The 12,180-nt window shown below is 40.1% G+C and overlaps 2 protein-coding genes across 2 annotated transcripts in view; one reads left to right on the top strand and one right to left on the bottom strand.

Annotated features, from left to right (window-relative positions):
- emx3 (empty spiracles homeobox 3) overlaps positions 1 to 4,650 on the top strand; it is a 32,802-nt gene extending 28,152 nt beyond the window's left edge. Inside the window, exon 3 of the mRNA XM_049585710.1 lies at positions 4,303 to 4,650. Coding sequence (XP_049441667.1) covers positions 4,303 to 4,497 — 195 coding nt within the window. The 3' untranslated portion in view covers positions 4,498 to 4,650. The remainder of the gene's footprint in view (positions 1 to 4,302) is intronic.
- tgfbi (transforming growth factor, beta-induced) overlaps positions 1 to 12,180 on the bottom strand; it is a 684,304-nt gene that overhangs the window by 126,423 nt on the left and 545,701 nt on the right. The gene's annotated exons all lie outside the window — the stretch shown is intronic.

Here is a 12,180-nt window from a genome sequence, read left to right on the forward strand (position 1 = left end):
CCACGGATATTTATGAGCTAATTTCACAACAGAGCACAGGAGGAGAAAGAAAGAGAGTAATCCATCAATCAGCGGAGAACCACAGCCATCAGCTATCACACATAAATTAAACTTTTGCAGTCATTGCATTTTATAGACCATAATGATCGAGCGATCTGCGTTCCTGTAAGAGATCTCAGGGCTTCGATCCAAAAACTCTTAAAACACCAGCTTTAAGAAACGGCTGTCGGCGCGTCCTCAACGGGCACTTACAGAAAAATACTGAAAATATATTTAAAATCTGTTCATTTTATTTAATCCACCACAGAGAGGAGCCTGTTATATCAGCAGGAAAATACTCAAATCTTCACCTCTGTAAAATACTAATACTGCACTGTGGGAACATTTCACGTTAAAGTCCTGCATTCAAAACCTCACCTCAAGTAAAAGTCTCTAAATATTATCAGTCAAGTCTGCTGAGAGTAGTAATAGTATGTCCTATTCTATCTTGTGTTTTTGAAATAATACTGCTGCTGCATTAATGTGTTTGTTTTATTTATATATTTTACTGCTGTAGAAGTTTAAAGCTGTCAGACAAATGTCATGCAGTAAAAAGTACAGTACTGACCTCTGAGATGTCGTGGAGGAGGTGAAAGTTACAGTACATGGAAATACCTAAAGTACAAGCACCTGCAGTTTCTACTTAAGTAAAGTACTTAGTTACATTCTGATTTATTTGGGAAATAATGAAGTTTGCAGTCTGCAACACCGAACTGCAGAGGTGAAGACTAAGACTCTCTTCACACAGCAAGTGTTTTAGACGTCCTGTGATGGATCTTTAGAGTTCATTACGATCTGAATAAGACCAGTGTGTGGAACCTGTGTCCGGTGGGACGATAAGACTCTGAGTGAAGGACTCAAGAGCAAATAGTGGGCGCGCATTGGGTGTATTATTAAGGGAGACGTCCTATACACTCATTAAAAAACAGACCCGACCAACCAAATTGAAGATGGTTCAGAGCCAGGGACAAGAGATCCCAGCTGAAATCTCTGACAGAGCCGGTTTTTGAAATTAAACTTAAATGTTGTCTAAGAGCACTTTTTGGTGGCAAGGAGTAGCAGGAGTGATATAGGCCATCACGGCCTGGACCCTTGGCCGTATAGCTTAGGCAGCTATACACATGTTCTAACCATAATGACTGTGTATGCAGTGCTCTTAGAGCCAATGTATTGAGCCTGTTTTTATTTTATGTTACTCTATGTTATTATCACTATCATTCTCAATTTCTATTTCCCTTTTTAACTGACTGTTTTTATTGTTTTAAATTGTGTCTTGTTGCTTTTAATGTCTCTGTAAAGCACTTTGAATTACCTTGTGTTGAATTGTGCTATACAAATAAACTTGCCTCGCCTTGCCTCGCCTTAGCAACTGGAGGCGGCTTCTTGCAACAGTTTTTAATGAGAATGAAGCTTTTTGCACCTGGCCTATATGCCGGAGCATTCTGAACTCAGAGTTTCGTCATCTTTTTCCCCATTGTCCAATGGGATGATGTGAGAGGCGGGGCTTCTGTGGTGGTCACGACAACCAGTTTACAGCTGGTAAATGGAGGAGAAACTGGTGGTAGTGGTTGCTGGATACCCAGAGCTATACGACTTTACAAAGCACAGTTAGCACCATCTGAATAGAAAACAGCAGATAAGTGCAGTACTGTAAACGTCCATGATGGAGGAGAAGCTCCTGGACCAACTGGTGGTACTCCCCATGATCCAGCCTCTTTTTTAGGGTCTCATGTACCCACACAGATCTCTGTTTATCTGCTGACAGCCTCTCACCCTCAACCAGAGCTACACACAGCACCCTCTGCCTCAACATGGCAGCAGCTACACACTGATTACTGCAGGACACACAAACAGTAGACTGACCACACAGGAAGGTTAGGGTGAGGAGGTGATGGGTGGTTTCCTGGCATTCAACAGTGCGCCTCACGTTTTGTAACCTGCAAAACACTTTCTGTGTGATCAGGGCCTCACTAAGTACATTTACTCATATACAGTATATTAATTAGATGCAATTTTGTGGTACTGTAATTGAGTATCTCCACTTTGCATGATGAGTACTTTCACTGATGTAAGATTTTGTATGCAGGACTTTAACTTGTAGGCTTACTACACTGTGGTATTTATATTTTTACTTCAGTAAAAGATCTGCGTAAATCTTCCCCCACTGACTGAACCTCCTGTAAAGTGTCCTCATGTTCCAAATGAAGCTCGTAACGTAACAAGAGCCCTGAGTTTTATCTGTATTTTGTCAGAAATCGGCTCCTCTCATGCCTCTTTGTGAGTTTTCAGCGTTGGAGTTGACAGCGACAGATTACTCAGAGTGACACGGCATCATAATTACACGACGTCCCGTCACACGGAGACGATATGATTGATGATGATGATGATGATATGATGAGAGACACCTGAGGCCTTTCAGAGGAGACACCTGAGCGTCGACCTGTCATTCAGATTTAATCTGACAGATTGTGCAACCTGAGCTCTGAGTCAGCGCGCTCGCTGCTGCAGACAGGACGTGTTTTAACAGTCACGCTCATGTTTTACCAGCGTGGAGATATTAAATCACAGTCAGTATTATTACTGTCAGCAGTGGAGGGAGCACTACAGCGTCAGGAGCTGACAGTCGACAGAATGATGTTTTGGAGTTGACAGAAGAAGAAGTAACAGGCCTCTTAATATGTGGAAGCACAGTATCAGAACAAGTTGTCATTGGTGACTATAAACATGGTGTTAAATACTGCAAGTCAAAGTCTAAAGTAAAAAACATCAGAGCAGCAACATGTGTTTAATTATGAAAAGTAAAAGCACTCCTGCAGAGCGGCTCCTCTCAGTGTTAACTGTGTAACTCTAATAAAAATAAGCAGCAGATCCATTCTGCTCAATAAATGAATCATTATATATGAAATGAGGTGTAAGAAAATATTTTTACACTTTAGTATTGATATGTTATATTTTGTGATGCTGCAGCGATTCTCAAAAACATTAATTTTTTTAATTTTTAATTAATAGTTTACATACAGAACATATTCAGGTGATGATGGAAGACAGATGGCTGGACTGAGACAAAAAGTTGGCACAAAACACAAAATAAACCACTGACACAAATCTTTGCATCTAAACTATTGCGTATTAATATTTTCTCACACCCCTGATAGTTTTACTGTGACATGTAGCAGTGACCGCAGTACAAACCAGTCACCTGATAAATGTTGGCGTCATACATGTCTGCAAACCACAGATACGTTACATCTGTTAGTATGTAGAAGACATGTTGAAACTCCGTGTTTCTTTACGTTTCAGCAACGCTGTCATCAATGTACGGTGAGATATCGACACACTAGAAGTCCAGTCAGTTTATTCTTGAGTCCAAGTGGATGTTTGTGACAAATTTGAAGATTTAGAAGGTGCTCTTGAGATATAACGTTCATGAGAATTTTGGCAGATGAGGTCATAGTGACCTTTGACAATCAAATTCTATTCACTTCACATTTGACTCAAAGTGGAAGTTTGTGCTCAAGTTTAAGAAGTTGCTTAAAGATGTTCTTATCACGCTCACAAGAAGGAAAGGGACGAAGGTCACGGTGACCTTTGACCACCAAAAAATAATTGTCTCTCTCTGAGTCCAAGTGAATGTTTGTGCCAAATTTGAAGATTTTCCCTCAAGTTATTCTTTAAATATCACGTTCACAAGATTGAAAATGACACAAGGTCACAGTGACCCTGACCTTTGATCACCAAACAGATGTTTGTGCCAAATTTGAAGCAATTCTGTTGGGGTGTTCTCGACATATCATGTTCATGAGAATGACTCGTGATGCCTCTGGTCATTGATATCACTGGTGCAGAGGCATAAAAACCACTTTGTTATGGTTCGGAAGATTTCTGGTTTTGGGGGCACAATCCTGACAGGAAACACGATCCTGACAGGAAACACACCAACAATCGCCAAAAAATACGAGTGTTCAATGGCTTAAAAGCTGTAGGAAGAGTGGTCTGCAGCTCGTCAGGCTTCTCGCCAAGGTGCCACGCCCTCTCTGATGACACATTTTGCTCAAATATGATGTCACTTTAGAAATATGATCTGTATAAAAGGTCTAAATGTAACATTTCTGTGATTTGCAGAAACGTATAACGCCAACATTTTCTTATAGTGACTGAGCTGCACGTCGTCATAGATTCTCCCAGTTAAACTAATAAAATCTGAAAATATTAATATTAATATTTTACCTGTATGAAGACACACCTGTCTCTGTCTCTCTGCAGGTGAAGGTTTGGTTTCAGAACCGCAGGACAAAGCACAAGCGTCAGAAGTTGGAGGAGGAGTCTCCTGAAGCTCAGCAGAAGAGGAAGGGCAGTCAGCACGTCAACCGCTGGAGAGCGGCCACACAGCAGCCTGGAGGAGGAGGAGGAGGAGGAGGAGGAGCAGTGGAGGACGTGGATGTCCTCAGTGAGGACTAGACTGCAGCAAACACACACACACACACACACACACACACACACACACACACACACACACTGTTACAGTCACTCTGATTCGTGTCAGATGTCTAAATTTACCTTTAAAGGTGCGTTCAGGTGCTTTTTACATGTTTAAATATAGCATATCAACGGTTAGACTCACAGGAGGATGAGCTAACGATGCTAACAGGAGGATGAGCTAACGATGTTAACACAAGTCTCTAAACTTTAGCTGTTGATTCAGTTTTTCCTCCTTTAAACGCAAGTAAAGTCCATTATGAACATGGATTATTATAAGTTTAATTTCTCTGTAAAATCAACCATGGTCAAACTGAGGCCTGAACCGCTGTAAAAAAAAATGAAGTTTTTTAATATTATAATATAATATTATTTATATATGTGGGTAATATTAATATTGTTAATATTACACACAGTGAGAACTTCACTCTACCAACAAACACTTAGCTGTAAAATAAACGGCTCTAAATCATAAATTAAGTCTAAAGAAATAATAAAAACATGTCACTTTAAAATCTCCTGAATCGTTCAATAGAAAACACCAGAACATAAATGTGCACGAACCTGAGTAAAAGGCACTGAACGCACCATGAGGCCAACTTCAGCTCTGTGTGCCACTGATGTGAAGCACTGATGATGAGGATGAGAATATTCTGTGAGAGGGGAGAGAGATATGAGCTGTAATGACTCTGTAAGATTTAAAATTCATTAACAGTGAACGTGTAACTGATGGTGTGAGTGAGCAGAAAGTCCCTGAACGCCTCCTGCAGCTGAGAGCAGAACAAACTCAGAACCGTTGTCCTCTCAACAAACTTTATTTGTCTGAAAACAAGTCTGTGAAGAATCCAGTCTCTGCAGGACGGTCACAATATTTAACACAAATTCAGTGAATTATTTCATCCAACCAAAACTTTACTGCAGATTAGATTGTTTAAAACAGGAGCTGCACGCATCGTATAGATTAGCTCAGCTTCTCCTCTGTACCTGGGACAGAGTAACACACACAGTGACAGAGCTAACTGTTAGCATCTCACGGCTAATGTCACCCAACGGTTAATAACAGCCGCTGCTGCTGTGTTAGCTCGTGCTAACAGAGCAGGAGGAGAGCGGCTCATGGAGATGGTCCTTCAGCGCTGTATTGAATGGCAGCAACAGCTGATTGTTGGCGTTCAGCTGTCATCACAAATACATTGTAAGGGTACGGTCACATGTGAGCAGCTGCAGGGGCGTGACCATCACCGGCTGAAGCCAAGTACGCCACATGCAGAAAGCTAGCTCGCTAATAAATACAACGAAATCTGATGTTAATTTTCCACATTGTTACGTTCCACGCTCGTCTCCTGACTCACTGCAGCCAGGCTGCTTCTCTCATGTCGGGCACTTTGTACCTTTCGTGGACAATATCACACAACATCAGCAGGTTAGACAGGGAAACACTTGGTGCTTCTCAAAGTCGAGGAAGGATCTTTAAACGTCTGAATTTCATGAAGGTGACGTCACTGAATCCCACTGAAGGACTGTTGTAGTGTCAAGGATCCTTTGAATTCTTCCAAGGACCGAGTCCTTCCTCCAGAGACGGATTAAAGGCGGGGTCCAGGGTTGCAGCAATATTACGGTTTTAAAGTATACTGTGATTTAAAAGTTATCATTAATATTTGAGTTATTTTCTCAGGGGAGACTTTTTACACAAACTTTCAGTTATTGTAATAAAACGTTTGTTCAACCAACAATAACTTTTCTGTTTCATCCCTTTGAGGATCATTCTGACTGATGATAAGAAATAATTCTGTAATACCGTGATATTTTCTGAGACCCTAGCGGGGCCTCTTCAATGACACACACCTGTTCTGATGTGTGTTCGCTGAATGCTAGGAAGGAGTCTGGCCTCTGTAGGATCTGACTTGGAAGGATCCGTCCTACAAAGGAAGCATCCTTGACTTTAAGAAGCACCGAGCGTCTCCTCCACACAAACGTCTTTGCTGTTGGTTGAAGCTGCGGCGTCACCGGTCAGAGTTCACCAAAGTTGAAATCCAGGTGATGCAAAGATGCGATTTTGCTTCGCCATCAGAAGCAAATGTTTTCTCACCCCTCTGCTCGCACTGAAAGGAAGTGAACAGAAGGCGAATATTCGCTGGTGTTAATTTCGCTCATGTGTGACTGTACCCGAATTCTCTGGGGATGAATGAAGGCTCTTACTTAAAGGCGTGGAGTCTGAGACAGCATCGCAACTATTTCTGCAATTTTCACTTGCTGCTGCAATTTTATTGCAGGAGCAACAATCCCAGAAACACCCGGTGAATTCCTGGAGGGACTGAGAAACATTAATCATAGGTAACGAGGAGGAAAAACTAAACACTGAGGCCAGTAACTCTGACTGTCATATTTTCTCTGGTTAAGTCAGAAAGTTCACAGTTACACTGATGACTAAAGTTCAGTGACCTCAGGCCCTGTCAAACATCAGCCCAGGCCTGAATTTCAAAATAAAACCTGATGTTGCAACATGACATCATCTCCTCTCTCTGATTTCAACACTTGAACAAAACAAATGTCGTTCTGACTCATGTGACAGGAATCAAAACAGACCTCAAAATGGAAAGTTACCAAAACTAACTCCAACAGATCACCGTCCTGAAGCACAGACGCTGTGATGCCAGTGTTGTAACAGTAGCTGCAGACCAACAGACAGGTGGAGGCGTTTCCTGTTCACACGTTTGCCAAAAATGATTTGGCATCATCGGCGTGATCACAATCCGTCAGAAACATCTGCAGGAAATCAGATCTTTACTGATTAGTCTGATTACAGCTCAAATCTCTCAGAAACAGACTCAAGGTTCAGTAATCTGTCGCAGTAAAGTGATAAAAATAAAATGTAAAAATTAATTACAGTCATATAAAGACTTTAGAGTTGTTACTTTTATTACATCCTACTCGGATTTATAGAAAACACACACACACACACACACATGCACGGCAGCACACATGACCAACACTCACACACACGGATGTCAACAGCTTACCTTTCCAAGGACTGATGGATGTCCCTGAATGCATCATGCTCATGCAACAAGAGGTCAAAACTCTCTGTGACAGACGAGGATAAAAAACAAAACTCTGATCAGCCACGAAGGAGGAGCTCAAAAAAAACAAACTGTACCTTCCTGTCGGAGTCGGACTGACGAGGAGACTTGACGCTTCCGAGAGGCGAAAATAAAAATAAACAGGAGTCCAAACGTGGTCACAGCTGTTGACTGAACACTCTGTGGTGGATTTTTGGTGCCAAACGAAAGCCAGCGTTCCTGAAAATAAAATTTAAAAAAAAAGAAAAAAAAAAGAGAGACGATTAAAGTGAGAGGAGAAGCTGGTTTCTGAGCGTCTGTCTGCAACAGACGGCCGCCGGCTCACAGGAAATCTGCTCAGCTGAGAAACATGTCTGAGAGAGGAGGAAAATAAGGTTCCTCCAGCAGGAAGAAGAAACACAGGGTGGTGTGAGGTGGAGGAGTTGGACAGGAAAGTTCTCTGTAACATTTCTCAGATAAAGTTCAAAACAAGAGTCCACCTGAAACACATAAACTCTGTCAAAAAGCATCTGGCTGTGATGGTTTTATTTTTATTCTCCAGGCTCTGTTTGGTCTGAAAATTCATTTGACTTCAAAGTTGATTTTTCAACATGTTTTTGTGTCAAAGTGACAAATCAGAACAGCTGTTTCTGAAACCGTCCAGTGGTGGGTCAAACAGTCAGTGTCCACTAACAGTGTTTGTGTTTGTCACTGACAGGATCAGACTGTTATTCTGAGTGTGTGACATCACTATGAAAGGATCCCTACAGAGAGAGAGCTTTGTGTTAAAGAGTCAGATCCTTTGTGTTGAACCAGAAACAAATAAATAAATAATTGAAACTTATCATCATTAAACACACTTCACTCAGAGTCGACAGAAACACAGTCAGACTCACAGAAACCATCTTGGTTCATCTTCCCACTGTTCCAACAATCACCAGCTCTGGTTTGGTTTAAATTAACCCTTAATGCACCAGTTAGCTGTGACAACATGCTGCCTCTATACACACTGACATGACTGTGGATCTAAATGCAGTCTGGTGGGTTTGGTGACGGTGATTTCAGGACTGTTTCTGGTTGAACCAGGGGTCGGCAACTGTTACTGTTAAAAGAGTTCATTATTGGCCAAAAAAAGAGGATAAAAATCTGTCTGGAGCTGCAAATTACACTTGAATAAAGACATTACAAAGAGGTCCAAATGAACATTCATTATATGATTTACTACAATATGGCGACTCTTCAGTGGGTTATTTATAATTATTTAATACTTTAGCTTTGCAGCATTGGTGGTGAGAGCAAATGAATCTGTCCATTTAGAGCAAAGGCAGCAGGTCGTAGACGTGTGACACACATTTTAATTGATGAAACATTAAAGCAATTTTTAATTCAATGTACAGGCTGCACATTTTTACAGCTGTAATATACAATAATCACTTCAGGCCTGTAACAGTGACAAATGAAAATCTGAATTGTTGTTCATTTCAATATAATTTTACATCAAAGCCACAAAGAACCAATGGAGAGGCTCTAAAGAGTCGCAGGTTGCCGACCCCTGGGTGAAACAAACAGGACTCTTTAACACAATGCTCTGTCTCTGTAGGGATCCTTTCATCATGATGTCACACACTCAGAATAACAGTCTGATCCTGTCAGTGACAAACACAAACACTGTTAGTGGATGGACACTGGCAGATGAACACATTGCTCAGTACTGGACCAATTTCTAAAATTGTTGTTGTTCCTCTCAGTCACTGTGACACACAATTCCAGGAAGCTGGGGTCCAAGATGAAAAATAGCAACGTTCCCCTTTGAGTACGGTGAAACATCAGATCTTGTCAGTTCTTGGTGGCATCCTCACACTGGGTGAAAATAATCACAGAGACAAGAAGCCCTGTTCATGATGACACCCTGACTTCACACAGACTACGTTCTGTAATTAGACCTGTTTATTTCACTCAGTCCTGTGCCCATTAATCACTAACAGTATGTTTTAATTAAGTATCACACCTATCAGCGAGGTCAGACTCACCTCCTCACTGAGGTCAAAGTTTCTGTCTCTTCTGTCCTCAGATGTTTCTCTGATGGAGATATTCAGTCAGGAGCTCTCTGTGTATGGACGCACATTAATGCCTGTGTGATGCTAAAAAACATCCTGTGGCTCATTTATGCTCAACGTTAGATACGGACACAAACAGAGGCTTGTATGAAAAGTTCCCTATAAATAAATTTGATTTGATTTGATTTTGACTGAAAGCTCCAGGGACTCTCATCCAAACGCTAAAGGGCATCCTTACACTGCCCGAGCTGTGAGACCAGGCTGCACAGGACACAGAGATTATTACTGGTGTTAACTTTTTGGCTTTACGAGTTGACAAAGACCACCTGAAGGTTTCTACGTCACGTCCAGGGCTGGAAATTAACGTTTCTGTCTACCTGCCTCAGTGACTGCTGGATTCTGAAAGTTACCAGCCCCTCCACAGATTACAATTGTTTGTTTTTTCTGGAGTGAAACAAATCTATCAGCTTTTTGCATATTTTACCAGCGTTTGGCTGGTGCTAATTTCCAACCGTGGTTAAGTTTATACTCTGTTTTGTTTTTGGTGAAACGTGCAGAAAATCACAGGCTGACGATATCTAACAAGTGAAGGTTAATTAGTGGATTAAAAGTCAAACTTCCTGCTGGAGGAACCTGAAGTCTTTTGTCTCCACACAATTTTATTCATTATTATTCTATATTTTTATCATCGTCAGTAAATCATGTCCGACTCTGAGTACTGTCTGACTTCCTGTCTGCTGCTCTCAGCTCAGAGCTCATTGGTTCCTCCTGAAGATCTTTAAATCACAGATATAAATGTTCATCAGTGACGTCCTCAGACAGCTGCTCGCCAGAGTTTTTATCAGACAGTGACTCTGTTGGGGACTATTTTCAGTGGCGGATTAATGCTTTTTAATAAACAGTCGTTCCCCCTGCAGGATGATGGCGCTTGTTTTCCACTGAGCGCTCGGCGGCGTGTTGTTCTCAGCGGCACGGCATCAGAAACCAGCTGATCACGTCTCAGTCTGCTGGTAGTTTTTTGTCTTTTTGGAAACAAATGTAGGTATTTATGTAAAAAATGATTGAAAGTATTCTATGCATCTGATGTGTATATAATGATAATAATAATAATAATTATAAAGTGTGGACTGTTTGTTTCTCTCACTGCATCCGTTCATCTGTTGGTTTCTTCTTCCTGGACAGATTTACCTCATCATCTCCTTATGTAGCACTTCTTCTTCTTCTTCTTCTTCTTCTTCTTCTTCTTAGTCAGATCTATTTTTTCATCGTTTTAGGATCCAATGCACTAACTGTACCACTCCTCTCACAAAGGGACAAAAAAATGACAGAAGCTTTGTACTTCCTGTGTTCAGATTTGGAAAAAATATAAATAAAATGAGATGAAATCAAATGTTTGGTTGTTGTTGGAAATCTGCTGACGTGACGTCATAAAGAAACAGAAAGAGATTCTTCCTCTGAACGTGTTTCCTTTTCAACTCTGAAGACAGACGGCGTCACGTGTTGTGATTTATAGATTTTGGGGCTTTTGAAGTAAAACTGATTAATAAATGTGCACATTATTGATGTGGAGGTTTTGTTATGATTGTTATATGAGAGAATGTTACAATTAAATTTTGGTTTAATTAAGGTCATTTGAATTTTTGATTTTTAATTTTTTTGTCAGAGTTCATTATTATTATTATTATTATTATCATTGTGTATTTCTTATTTTTCATTAATATTATTAATATTACCAATGTTTTATAATTGTTATTATTTATTAATCTGTTTCATTAATATTAATTTATTATTAGTAGTAGTATTGGTATTAGTAGCCTATTAGTATCATTATGTAGTTATTATTATTTTGTTATTATTATTTATAATATCCAAAATTTAGTATTGTTATTGTTATTCATTTATTTAATTATTACCAAATTATTTTGTTATTGCTATTATTATTCATATAGTAATAATAATTATTATTATTAGTAATAGAAGTATCTTTATCATGTGTTTATTATTCATTTTTTATTATTATCTATAATAACAGCAGCTTAGTATTACTATTATTATTTATCTATTTAATATTAACAAATGATTATTATCATCATTATTATTGTTCTACATTGTTATTTTTTATATATTCATGTTCCTGACTGCTAGCTAACGATACAGCTCATTGAGGATGAAGCCATTAATGTTTACATGTCACACTGTCACGAGCACGAGCCTCTCGTTCATGAGTAGATGCACACTTCCTTCTGCGCAGTGATACGGTTGGTGAGTGTTGTTTAACAAGAAGCAAATAGTTCCTACATGAAACTGCTGACATCGAGGTCACAGGTCATGATTTCAGGAGAGAGATGTTGATGTTGAGTTTTTTTAAATGTATTTTTTTTTGGCACTTTGGCTTCAACGTGACCGTGTCGACTTATGTTTAAATGCCCTTGATGCGTTGGATCGTGAGGGAGCGGTCCTGTCCCCGTGGGCGGGGGCTCTCACGAACAACGATTGAACACAGCTCCTCATAAATAACAAACAGTCTCTAACAGGAGTTTTACAGCGTCGCC

This window comes from Epinephelus fuscoguttatus, linkage group LG9, assembly GCF_011397635.1.
Source record: "Epinephelus fuscoguttatus linkage group LG9, E.fuscoguttatus.final_Chr_v1".
Lineage (NCBI taxonomy): Eukaryota > Metazoa > Chordata > Actinopteri > Perciformes > Serranidae > Epinephelus > Epinephelus fuscoguttatus.